Raw genomic sequence first — 14,246 nt, forward strand, 5'->3', positions numbered from 1 at the left:
TGGTCTCTATCTCATTACCCCTGGTCTCTATCTCATTAACCTGGTCTCTCTCTATTACCCCTGGTCTCTATCTCATTACCCTGGTCTCTCTCTATTACCCCTGGTCTCTCTCTCATTACCCCTGGTCACTCTCATTACCCCTGGTCTCTCTCTCATTACCCCTGGTCTCTCTCTCATTACCCCTGGTCTCTCTCTCTATTAACCCTGGCCTCTCTCTATTACCCCTGGCCTCTCTATCATTACCCCTGGTCTCTCTATCATTACCCATGGTCTCTCTCTATTACCACTGGTCTCTCTCTATTGTCCCTGGTCTCTCTATCATTACCCCTGGTCTCTCTCTATTACCCCTGGTCTCTCTCTCATTACCCCTGGTCTCTCTCTATTACCCCTGGTCTCTCCCTATTACCCCTGGTCTCTCTCATTACCCCTGGTCTCTCTCTCATTACCCCTGGTCTTTCTCTATTACCCCTGGTCTCTCTCTCATTACCCCTGGTCTCTCTCTATTGTCCCTGGTCTCTCTATTACCCCTGCTCTCTCTCATTACCCCTGGTCTCTCTCTATTACCCCTGGTCTCTCTATCATTACCCATGGTCTCTCTCTATTACCCCTGGTCTCTCTATCATTACCCCTGGTCTCTCTATCATTACCCCTGGTCTCTCTCTCATTACCCCTGGTCTCTCATTACCCCTGGTCTCTCTATCATTACCCCTGGTCTCTCTATCATTACCCCTGGTCTCTCTATTACCCCTGGTCTCTCTATCATTACCCCTGGTCTCTCTATCATTACCCCTGGTCTCTATATCATTACCCCTGGTCTCTCTATTACCCCTGGTCTCTCTATCATTACCCCTGGTCTCTCTTTCATTACCCCTGGTCTCTCTATCATTACCCCTGGTCTCTCTCTCATTACCCCTGGTCTCTCTATCATTACCCCTGGTCTCGCTATCATTACCCCTCGCCTCTCTATCATTACCCCTGGTCTCTCTATCATTACCCCTGGTCTCGCTATCATTACCCCTGGCCTCTCTATCATTACCCCTGGTCTCTCTATCATTACCCCTGGTCTCTCTATCATTACCCCTGGCCTCTCTATCATTACCCCTGGTCTCTCTCTCATTACCCCTGGTCTCGCTGTCATTACCCCTGGCCTCTCTATCATTACCCCTGGTCTCTCTATCATTACCCCTGGTCTCGCTATCATTACCCCTGGCCTCTCTATCATTACCCCTGGTCTCTCTCTATTACCCCTGGTCTCTCTCGCATTACCCCTGGTCTCTCTCTATCATTACCCCTGGTCTCTCTATCATTACCCCTGGTCTCTTTCTATTACCCCTGGTCTCTCTATCATTACCCCTGGTCTCTCTCTCATTACCCCTGGTCTCTCTATCATTACCCCTGGCCTCTCTCTCGCATTACCCCTGGTCTCTCTCTATCATTACCCCTGGTCTCTATATCATTACCCCTGGTCTCTCTCTCATTACCCCTGGTCTCTCTCTATTACACCTGGTCTCTCTCTATCATTACCCCTGGTCTCTCTATCATTACCCCTGGTCTCTCTCTATTACCCCTGGTCTCTCTATCATTACCCCTGGTCTCTATCTCATTACCCCTGGTCTCTATCTCATTAACCTGGTCTCTCTCTATTACCCCTGGTCTCTATCTCATTACCCTGGTCTCTCTCTATTACCCCTGGTCTCTCTCTCATTACCCCTGGTCACTCTCATTACCCCTGGTCTCTCTCTCATTACCCCTGGTCTCTCTCTCATTACCCCTGGTCTCTCTCTCTATTAACCCTGGCCTCTCTCTATTACCCCTGGCCTCTCTATCATTACCCCTGGTCTCTCTCTCATTACCCCTGGTCTCTCATTACCCCTGGTCTCTCTATCATTACCCCTGGTCTCTCTATCATTACCCCTGGTCTCTCTATTACCCCTGGTCTCTCTATCATTACCCCTGGTCTCTCTATCATTACCCCTGGTCTCTATATCATTACCCCTGGTCTCTCTATTACCCCTGGTCTCTCTATCATTACCCCTGGTCTCTCTTTCATTACCCCTGGTCTCTCTATCATTACCCCTGGTCTCTCTCTCATTACCCCTGGTCTCTCTATCATTACCCCTGGTCTCGCTATCATTACCCCTCGCCTCTCTATCATTACCCCTGGTCTCTCTATCATTACCCCTGGTCTCGCTATCATTACCCCTGGCCTCTCTATCATTACCCCTGGTCTCTCTATCATTACCCCTGGTCTCTCTATCATTACCCCTGGCCTCTCTATCATTACCCCTGGTCTCTCTCTCATTACCCCTGGTCTCGCTGTCATTACCCCTGGCCTCTCTATCATTACCCCTGGTCTCTCTATCATTACCCCTGGTCTCGCTATCATTACCCCTGGCCTCTCTATCATTACCCCTGGTCTCTCTCTATTACCCCTGGTCTCTCTCGCATTACCCCTGGTCTCTCTCTATCATTACCCCTGGTCTCTCTATCATTACCCCTGGTCTCTTTCTATTACCCCTGGTCTCTCTATCATTACCCCTGGTCTCTCTCTCATTACCCCTGGTCTCTCTATCATTACCCCTGGCCTCTCTCTCGCATTACCCCTGGTCTCTCTCTATCATTACCCCTGGTCTCTATATCATTACCCCTGGTCTCTCTCTCATTACCCCTGGTCTCTCTCTATTACACCTGGTCTCTCTCTATCATTACCCCTGGTCTCTCTATCATTACCCCTGGTCTCTCTCTATTACCCCTGGTCTCTCTATCATTACCCCTGGTCTCTATCTCATTACCCCTGGTCTCTATCTCATTAACCTGGTCTCTCTCTATTACCCCTGGTCTCTATCTCATTACCCTGGTCTCTCTCTATTACCCCTGGTCTCTCTCTCATTACCCCTGGTCACTCTCATTACCCCTGGTCTCTCTCTCATTACCCCTGGTCTCTCTCTCATTACCCCTGGTCTCTCTCTCTATTAACCCTGGCCTCTCTCTATTACCCCTGGCCTCTCTATCATTACCCCTGGTCTCTCTATCATTACCCATGGTCTCTCTCTATTACCACTGGTCTCTCTCTATTGTCCCTGGTCTCTCTATCATTACCCCTGGTCTCTCTCTATTACCCCTGGTCTCTCTCTCATTACCCCTGGTCTCTCTCTATTACCCCTGGTCTCTCCCTATTACCCCTGGTCTCTCTCATTACCCCTGGTCTCTCTCTCATTACCCCTGGTCTTTCTCTATTACCCCTGGTCTCTCTCTCATTACCCCTGGTCTCTCTCTATTGTCCCTGGTCTCTCTATTACCCCTGCTCTCTCTCATTACCCCTGGTCTCTCTCTATTACCCCTGGTCTCTCTATCATTACCCATGGTCTCTCTCTATTACCCCTGGTCTCTCTATCATTACCCCTGGTCTCTCTATCATTACCCCTGGTCTCTCTCTCATTACCCCTGGTCTCTCATTACCCCTGGTCTCTCTATCATTACCCCTGGTCTCTCTATCATTACCCCTGGTCTCTCTATTACCCCTGGTCTCTCTATCATTACCCCTGGTCTCTCTATCATTACCCCTGGTCTCTATATCATTACCCCTGGTCTCTCTATTACCCCTGGTCTCTCTATCATTACCCCTGGTCTCTCTTTCATTACCCCTGGTCTCTCTATCATTACCCCTGGTCTCTCTCTCATTACCCCTGGTCTCTCTATCATTACCCCTGGTCTCGCTATCATTACCTCTCGCCTCTCTATCATTACCCCTGGTCTCTCTATCATTACCCCTGGTCTCGCTATCATTACCCCTGGCCTCTCTATCATTACCCCTGGTCTCTCTATCATTACCCCTGGTCTCTCTATCATTACCCCTGGCCTCTCTATCATTACCCCTGGTCTCTCTCTCATTACCCCTGGTCTCGCTATCATTACCCCTGGCCTCTCTATCATTACCCCTGGTCTCTCTATCATTACCCCTGGTCTCGCTATCATTACCCCTGGCCTCTCTATCATTACCCCTGGTCTCTCTATCATTACCCCTGGTCTCGCTATCATTACCCCTGGCCTCTCTATCATTACCCCTGGTCTCTCTATCATTACCCCTGGTCTCGCTATTATTACCCCTGGCCTCTCTATCATTACCCCTGGTCTCTCTATCATTACCCCTGGCCTCTCTATCATTACCCCTGGTCTCTCTCTATTAACCCTGGTCTCTCTCTATTACCTTACATTAGTTTATCACTCTACTTTTATTTCACGCCTCCTGTCTCATGCCTCCTGTCTCACGCCTCCTGCCTCACGCCTCCTGCCTCACACCTCCTGTCTCACGTCTCCTGTCTCACGTCTCCTGTCTCACGTCTCCTGTCTCACGCCTCCTGTCTCACGTCTCCTGTCTCACGCCTCCTGTCTCACGCCTCCTGTCTCACGCCTCCTGTCTCACGCCTCCTGTCTCACGCCTCCTGTCTCACGCCTCCTGTCTCACGCCTCCTGCCTCACGCCTCCTGCCTCACGCCTCCTGCCTCATGCCTCCTGTCTCACGCCTCCTGTCTCACGTCTCCTGTCTCACGTCTCACGTCTCCTGTCTCCTGTCTCCTGTCTCCTGTCTCCTGTCTCACGCCTCCCGTCTCACGCCTCCCGTCTCACGCCTCCCCGTCTCACGCCTCCCCGTCTCACGCCTCCCCGTCACACGCCTCCTGTTTTATATCTGTTGCAATCTGTTTTAAACTAATCGCAGTTATCCAATGAGAGCCCTCCGAGCCCAGAGCTAACCCAATGAGCTGTAAGACGTGTGTGAGTGTGTTGACAGTCATCGCGAGCTCATGCTGATTTTTGATAACGATTGTTAGTCTTTTATTTTCAATTAAAAATAAAATAAATGAACCTTTTTATTTTCAAACTCTCCTACTCCCCGAGTACTGCTTTAGGAACACAGTGGTGTGTCACCAATGCAGCAGTTTAATTCAGGGTAAATATCTACTCTAGCTAAGATAGTGTACCTCTTCTGATGCAGAGAGGAGCAATAACCTACACTGCTCTGGCCTTGGAGGTCATGAATACAGTAGACCCACACTCTACTCACGCCTCCTGGATGAGGAAGTACTCTTTCCGCGTCTCAAACGTGTCGATCAGTTGGAGAATGTTTGGATGGTTGACCCTGGAACAGCCAGAGGAGGAGGCATTCAGACACATACACTGGTTTCTATTGACTACGTCGGGCTGAGGACTGAGGACCACAGTGTCTGCTGGCTGAGGACTGAGGACCACAGTGTCTGCTGGCTGAGGACTGAGGACCACAGTGTCTGCTGGCTGAGGACTGAGGACCACAGTGTCTGCTGGCTGAGGACTGAGGACCACAGTGTCTGCTGGCTGAGGACTGAGGACCACAGTGTCTGCTGGCTGAATACTGAGGACCACAGTGTCTGCTGGCTGAGGACTGAGGACCACAGTGTCTGAGGACTGAGGACCACAGTGTCTGCTGGCTGAGGACTGAGGACCACAGTGTCTGCTGGCTGAGGACTGAGGACCACAGTGTCTGCTGGCTGAGGACTGAGGACCACAGTGTCTGCTGGCTGAGGACTGAGGACCACAGTGTCTGCTGGCTGAATAGTGAGGACCACAGTGTCTGCTGACTGAGGACTGAGGACCACAGTGTCTGCTGGCTGAGGACTGAGGACCACAGTGTCTGCTGGCTGAGGACTGAGGACCACAGTGTGTGCTGGCTGAGGACTGAGGACCACAGTGTCTGCTGGCTGAGGACTGAGGACCACAGTGTCTGCTGACTGAGGACTGAGGACCACAGTGTGTGCTGACTGGTTGTGAATCTGAACTTCTGGAGATCCACAGTGCCTGCTGGCTGGGTTTAGTTATTTACTTTGAATTAATGTATGAGTGTGAACTTAAATCCGGAATGCAAATGTCTCCCTGCTTTAGGAGAACATCTCAATGTCTCCCTGCTTTAGGAGAACATCTCAAATGGTTCCCTGCTTTAGGAGAACATCTCAAATGGCTCCCTGTTTCAGAAAAACATCTCAAATGGCTCCCTGCTTCAGGAGAACATCTCAAATGGCTCCCTGCTTCAGGAGAACATCTCAAATGGCTCCCTGCTTCAGGAGAACATCTCAAATGTCTCCCTGCTTCAGGAGAACATCTCAAATGGCTCCCTGCTTCAGGAGAACATCTCAAATGGCTCCCTGTACCAGGAGAACATCTCAGATGGCTCCATGCTTCAGGAGAACATCTCAAATGTCTCCCAGCTTCAGGAGAACATCTCAAATGGCTCCCTGTTTCAGGAGAACATCTCAAATGGTTCCCTGCTTCAGGAGAACATCTCAATGTCTCCCTGCTTTAGGAGAACATCTCAAATGGCTCCCCGCTTTAGGAGAACATCTTAAATGGCTCCCTGCTTTAGGAGAACATCTCAAATGGCTCCCTGTACCAGCGTTGAAAGTAGTAGACTCTACAGGGCACAGGGTTTCATTTGGGATGCCAGGTGTGTGGATTTCCTGGCTTATCAATATAGAAAACAGAAAACAAAAAAACCTGTCAGCTGTACTTTGAGAAGCCTGCTTTCAAATGTTCTGTCAGGCTTTCTACTCCCACTCAGATACATGAAGAAAGACTCATTTAAACGGGATCGCGTACATTTTGAGAATCAGGATTTCATTCTTGGCAGCCTTGCGTACTTTCCTCCCGTCCTTCTTCAGAAACTTCTTACAGACAAACACCTTGTTGGTTTGTCGGTCTTTAGCCATACACAGCTCACAGAACTCCTTCCTAGAGAGAGAGAGAGAGAGGAGAGAGAGAGAGAGAGAGAGAGAGAGACGGAGAGAGAGAGAGACGGAGAGAGAGAGAGAGAGACGGAGAGAGAGAGAGACGGAGAGAGAGAGAGACGGAGAGAGAGAGAGAGAGACAGAGAGACAGAGAGAGAGAGAGAGAGAGACAGAGAGAGACAGAGAGAGAGACAGAGAGAGACAGAGAGAGAGAGAGAGAGACAGAGAGAGAGAGACAGAGAGAGAGAGAGAGAGAGACAGAGAGAGACAGAGAGAGACAGAGAGAGAGAGAGACAGAGAGAGAGAGAGTGAGGACAGATACTTGCTAACATATGGATTTGTTTCACCATGGATCATTTATCTATTTAATTTAGAATTTTAGGTAACAAAAAACATGTAATTTTTTGGGGGGGGATAAAATATTGCATTTGTCCTTTACTGCTATAGAAACAAAATGAATGACACATTCATAAATGGCAAAACAGACAGTAAAACAATTAATCATAATGAAAAAGGTTTTGCAGGGCCTGTCCGATATTGTTTTATTCTATATAAAGTACTGACATTATTTCTCCCAAATTCCAAACAAAAATATTGTCATTTAGAGCATTAATGTGCAAATATTGATTTCTGAACTCTTCCTAAGTTTAAACATTAGTATTGTGTTGTTTAAAAAGTAATATGAACTCATTCTCTTTGCATTATTCGAGGCCTGACAATACTGCATATTTATTGTTATTTTGACCAGTTGTCATTTTCTGTAAATAAATGCTCTAAATGACAATATTTATATCTTTTTGGGGAAGAAACATTGTCAGAAGTTAATAGATTAAAACATAAATGTTAATTTTACCCAAACAGACCTAGAAATAGTAAAACATAGAGAAACGGATCATTCTGCATTGGTCTCTTACACACACAGACACAGACACACACACAGACACACACACACATTCTCTCTCTCTCTCTCACACACACACACACACACACACACACACACACACACACACACACACACACACACACACACACACACACACACACACACACACACACACACACACACACACACACACACACACACACACACACACACACTATTCAGACCCCTTTACTTGTTCCACATTGTGTTACGTTACAGCCTTATTGTCACGATCGTGTTGACATGAACGAGAGGACCAAGGCGCAACATGATTTGGATACATCTTCTTTTTAATAACGACGAAGATGAACACGACACACTATTACAACACTAACGAAAAAACAACAAACGATCGTGAAAACTTCAAACGTAAGTGCACACACAAACTACTTACGTTGAACTATACCTATACACAAACAATGACCCACAAACAGCTAAAGCCCATGGCAGCCTTAAATATGGCTCCCAATTAGAGACAACCGAAATCAGCTGTCTCTAATTGAGAACCCATTCCGGCCACCATAGACTTTCCTAGAACTACACCCAACATAGACACAGCTAGACACATACACTCAACACCAAACCCATATACTACACCAACAACCCCTTTACCATAGAATCACCCAATACCAACAAAACACAAACATTCCCCATGTCACACCCTGACCTAACTAAAATAATAAAGAAAACAAAGAATACTAAGGCCAGGGCGTGACATAACCCCCCCCTTAAGGTGCGAACTCCGGGCGCACCATTACACAGTCTAGGGGAGGGTCTGGGTGGGCTTCCATCCATGGTGGCGGCTCCGGCTCTGGTCGTAGTCCCCACGTCACCACAATCCCTAACCGCCTCCTTAACTTCCTCCAAATGACCCCCCTCCACATTAACCACACTGCATTAAGGGGCAGTTCCGGACTAAGGGGCAGTACCAGGGTAAGGGGCAGTACCAGGGTAAGGGACAGTACCAGGGTAAGGGACAGTACCAGGGTAAGGGGCAGCACCAGGCTGAGGGACTGCAGCACCGGACTGAGGGACTGCAGCTCTGGACTGAGGGACTGTAGCTCCGGACTGAGGGACTGCAGCTCCGGACTGAGGGACGGCCCATGGCTGGCTGACTGATCTGGCCGCTCATGGCTGGCTGACGGATCTGGCTGCTCATGGCTGGCTGACGGATCTGGCTGCTCATGGCTGGCTGACGGATCTGGCTGCTCATGGCTAGCTGACGGATCTGGCTGCTCATGGCTAGCTGACGGATCTGGCTGCTCATGGCTAGCTGACGGATCTGGCTGCTCCTGTCTGATTGGCGGCTCTGGCAGATCCTGTCTGGTTGGCGGCTCTGGCAGATCCTGTCTGGTTGGCGGCTCTGGCAGATCCTGTCTGGTTGGCGGCTCTGGCAGATCCTGTCTGGTTGGCGGCTCTGGCAGATCCTGTCTGGTTGGCGGCTCTGGCAGATCCTGTCTGACGGACGGCTCTAGCGGCTCCTGTCTGGCTGGCGGCTCTAGCGGCTCCTGTCTGGCGGACGGCTCAGTAGGCTCATGGCAGACGGGCGGCTTTGCAGGCTCATGGCAGACGGGCGGCTTTGCAGGCTCATTGCAGACGGATGGCTCAGATGGCGCTGGGGAGACGGATGGCTCAGATGGCGCTGGGGAGACGGATGGCTCAGATGGCGCTGGGGAGACGGATGGCTCAGATGGCGCTGGGGAGACGGATGGCTCAGATGGCGCTTGGCAGACGGGCAGTTCAGTCATCGCTGTGCAGATGGCAGACTCCTGCCGGCTGAGGCGCACTGTAGGCCTGGTGCGTGGTACCGGGACTGGTGGCACCGGGCTGGGGACACGCATCTCAGGGCTAGTGCGGGGAGAAGGAACAGGGCATACTGGACCCTGGGGACGCACATTAGGCCTAGTGCGTGGGGCCGGAACTGGTGGTACCGGACTGGGGACACGCATCTCAGGGCTAATGCGGGGAGCAGCAACAGGATGCACAGGACTCTGGAAACGCACAAGAGGCTTAGTGCGTGGTGCCGGAATTGGTGGTACCGGGCTGGAGACACGCACCATAGGACGAGTGCGTGGAGGAGGAACAGGGCTCTGGAGACACACTGGAAGCCTGTTACGTGGTGTATGTACTGGTGGCACTGAACTGGGGCGGGAAGGTGGCGCCGGAAATACCGGACCGTGCAGGCGTATTGGCTTCCTTGAGCATTGAGCCTGACCAACCTTACCTGGTTGAATGCTCCCCGTTGCCCGACCAGTGCGGGGAGGTGGAATAACCCGCACCGGGCTATGTAGGCGAACCGGGGACACCATGCGTAAGGCTGGTGCCATGTAAACCGGCCCGAGGAGACGCACTGGTGGCCAGATATGTAGGGCCGGCTTCATGACATCCGGCTCAATACTCAATCTAGCCCTGCCAGTGCGGGGAGGTGGAATAACCCGCACCGGGCTATGCACACGTACAGGAGACACCGTGCGCTCTACTGCGTAACACGGTGTCTGCCCGTACTCTCGCTCTCCACGGTAATTACAGGGAGTAGGCGCAGGTTTCCTACCTGACTTCGCCACTCTCCCTTTAAGCCCCCCCCAAAGAAATTTTTGGGGTTTTCCCACAGGCTTCCTACCGCTTCGTCGTGCTGCCTCCATTCGCCGGTATCCCTCCTCGCACTGCGCCAGAGAATCCCAGGCGGGCTCCGGCACTCTCCCTGGGTTGATCGCCCACCTGTCGATCTCCTCCCACGTAGTGTAGCCCAGATCCTTTGTAGGTTCCTTTTCCTGCCTCCGAGCTAGCTCCTCATATCGCCGCCTCTCTGCTTTCGCTGCCTCCAGCTCAGCTTTGGGGCGGTTATATTCTCCTGGTACCTCCCGGTCTAAAATTTCCTCCCATGTCCATGAATCCTTGTATTGCTCCTGTTGCCGCTGGTCATGTTGCTTGGTCGTATATAGGTGGGTCATTCTGTCCACGATCGTGTTGACATGAACGAGAGGACCAAGGCGCAACATGATTTGGATACATCTTCTTTTTAATAACGACGAAGATGAACACGACACACTATTACAACAATAACGAAAAAACAACAAACGATCGTGAAAACTTCAAACGTAAGTGCACACACAAACTACTTACGTTGAACTATACCTATACACAAACAATGACCCACAAACAGCTAAAGCCCATGGCAGCCTTAAATATGGCTCCCAATTAGAGACAACCGAAATCAGCTGTCTCTAATTGAGAACCCATTCCGGCCACCATAGACTTTCCTAGAACTACACCCAACATAGACACAGCTAGACACATACACTCAACACCAAACCCATATACTACACCAACAACCCCTTTACCATAGAATCACCCAATACCAACAAAACACAAACATTCCCCATGTCACACCCTGACCTAACTAAAATAATAAAGAAAACAAAGAATACTAAGGCCAGGGCGTGACACTTATTCTAAAATGGGTTAAATAAAACGTTCCCCTCATCAATCTACACACAATAACCCCATAATGACAAAGCAATTTTTGCAAATGTGTAAAAATAAATAAATAAATATCACATTTACATAAATATTCTTTTACTCAGTACTTTGTTGAAGCACCTTTGGCAGCAATTACAGCCTCAAGTCTTCTTGGGTATGATGCTACAAGCTTGGCACACCTGTATTTGGGGAGTTTCTCCCATTCTTCTCTGCAGATCTTCTCAAGCTCTGTCAGGTTGGATGGGGAACGTTGAGCTCAGCAATATTGAGGTCTCAGAGATGTTCGATCAGGTACAAGTCGGGCTCTGGGTGGGCCACTCAAGGACATTGAGACTTGTCCTGAAGCCACTCCTGTGTTGTCTTGGCTGTGTGCTTAGGTTCGTTGTCCTGTTGGAAGTGGAACCTTCACTCCAGTCTGAGGTCCTGCGCGCTCTGGGGCAGGTTTTCATCAAAGATCTCTCTGTACTTTGCTCAGTTCATCTTTCAATCGATCCTGACTAGTCTCCCAGTCCCTGCTGCTCAAAAACATCCCCACAGCATGATGCTGCCACCACCATGCTAAACTGTAGGGATGGTGCCAGGTTTCCTCCAGACGTGACGCTAGCATTCAGGCCAAAGAGTTCAATATTGGTTTCATCAGAACAGAGAATCTTGTTTCTCTGAGAGTCCTTTACATGGTCTACCTCCACTATAAAACATGGTCTACCCCCACTATAAAACATGGTCTACCTCCACTATAAAACATGGTCTACCTCCACTATAAAACATGGTCTACCTCCACTATAAAACATGGTCTATAAAACATGGTCTACGCCCACTATAAAACATGGTCTACCCCCACTATAAAACATGGTCTACCTCCACTATAAAACATGGTCTACCTCCACTATAAAACATGGTCTACCCCCACTATAAAACATGGTCTACCCCCACTATAAAACATGGTCTACCTCCACTATAAAACATGGTCTACCCCCACTATAAAACATGGTCTACCTCTACTATAAAACATGGTCTACCTCCACTATAAAACATGGTCTATAAAACATGGTCTACCTCCACTATAAAACATGGTCTACCCCCACTATAAAACATGGTCTACCTCTACTATAAAACATGGTCTACCTCCACTATAAAACATGGTCTATAAAACATGGTCTACCTCCACTATAAAACATGGTCTACCCCCACTATAAAACATGGTCTACCTCCACTATAAAACATGGTCTACCTCCACTATAAAACATGGTCTACCCCCACTATAAAACATGGTCTACCTCCACTATAAAACATGGTCTACCTCCACTATAAAACATGGTCTATAAAACATGGTCTACCTCCACTATAAAACATGGTCTACCCCCACTATAAAACATGGTCTACCTCCACTATAAAACATGGTCTACCTCCACTATAAAACATGGTCTACCCCCACTATAAAACATGTACTACCTCCACTATAAAACATGTACTACCTCCACTATAAAACATGGTCTACCTCCACTATAAAACATGGTCTACCTCCACTATAAAACATGGTCTACCCCCACTATAAAACATGGTCTACCTCCACTATAAAACATGGTCTACCTCCACTATAAAACATGGTCTACCCCCACTATAAAACATGGTCTACCTCCACTATAAAACATGGTCTACCTCCACTATAAAACATGGTCTACCCCCACTATAAAACATGGTCTACCACCACTATAAAACATGGTCTACCTCCACTATAAAACATGGTCTACCTCCACTATAAAACATGGTCTACCTCCACTATAAAACATGGTCTACCTCCACTATAAAACATGGTCTACCTCTACTATAAAACATGGTCTACCTCCACTATAAAACATGGTCTACCTCCACTATAAAACATGGTCTATAAAACATGGTCTACCACCACTATAAAACATGGTCTATAAAACATGGTCTACCTCCACTATAAAACATGGTCTACCTCCACTATAAAACATGGTCTACCTCCACTATAAAACATGGTCTACCTCCACTATAAAACATGGTCTATAAAACATGGTCTACCACCACTATAAAACATGGTCTATAAAACATGGTCTACCTCCACTATAAAACATGGTCTACCTCCACTATAAAACATGGTCTACCTCCACTATAAAACATGGTCTACCTCCACTATAAAACATGGTCTACCCCCACTATAAAACATGGTCTACCTCCACTATAAAACATGGTCTACCTCCACTATAAAACATGGTCTACCTCCACTATAAAACATGGTCTACCTCCACTATAAAACATGGTCTACCTCCACTATAAAACATGGTCTACCTCCACTATAAAACATGGTCTACCCCCACTATAAAACATGGTCTACCACCACTATAAAACATGGTCTACCTCCACTATAAAACATGGTCTACCTCCACTATAAAACATGGTCTACCTCCACTATAAAACATGGTCTACCTCTACTATAAAACATGGTCTACCTCCACTATAAAACATGGTCTACCTCCACTATAAAACATGGTCTATAAAACATGGTCTACCACCACTATAAAACATGGTCTATAAAACATGGTCTACCTCCACTATAAAACATGGTCTACCTCCACTATAAAACATGGTCTACCTCCACTATAAAACATGGTCTACCTCCACTATAAAACATGGTCTATAAAACATGGTCTACCACCACTATAAAACATGGTCTATAAAACATGGTCTACCTCCACTATAAAACATGGTCTACCTCCACTATAAAACATGGTCTACCTCCACTATAAAACATGGTCTACCTCCACTATAAAACATGGTCTACCTCCACTATAAAACATGGTCTATAAAACATGGTCTACCTCCACTATAAAACATGGTCTACCTCCACTATAAAACATGGTCTACCTCCACTATAAAACATGGTCTACCTCCACTATAAAACATGGTCTACCTCCACTATAAAACATGGTCTACCTCCACTATAAAACATGGTCTACCTCCACTATAAAACATGGTCTACCTCCACTATAAAACATGGTCTACCTCCACTATAAAACATGGTCTATAAAACATGGTCTACCTCCACTATAAAACATGGTCTACCTCCA

The 14,246-nt window shown here is 48.1% G+C and overlaps 1 protein-coding gene across 2 annotated transcripts in view; it reads right to left on the reverse strand.

Moving 5' to 3' along the window:
- LOC129845795 (caM kinase-like vesicle-associated protein) overlaps window positions 1-7,652 on the reverse strand; it is a 15,680-nt gene extending 8,028 nt beyond the window's left edge. The window contains exons 1-2 of one of the 2 annotated variants that reach the window (XM_055913711.1): window positions 6,625-7,652; window positions 5,063-5,137 (exon numbers count right to left, since the gene is read on the reverse strand). In XM_055913711.1, the coding sequence (XP_055769686.1) occupies window positions 5,063-5,137; window positions 6,625-7,109 (560 nt within the window). In that variant the 5' untranslated portion in view covers window positions 7,110-7,652. The remainder of the gene's footprint in view (window positions 1-5,062; window positions 5,138-6,624) is intronic. The other variant, XM_055913712.1, reaches the window with a different exon arrangement.
- Window positions 7,653-14,246: the final 6,594 nt, after the last annotated feature.

The sequence above is a fragment of the Salvelinus fontinalis genome, unplaced genomic scaffold (assembly GCF_029448725.1).
Source record: "Salvelinus fontinalis isolate EN_2023a unplaced genomic scaffold, ASM2944872v1 scaffold_0368, whole genome shotgun sequence".
Classification (NCBI taxonomy): domain Eukaryota; kingdom Metazoa; phylum Chordata; class Actinopteri; order Salmoniformes; family Salmonidae; genus Salvelinus; species Salvelinus fontinalis.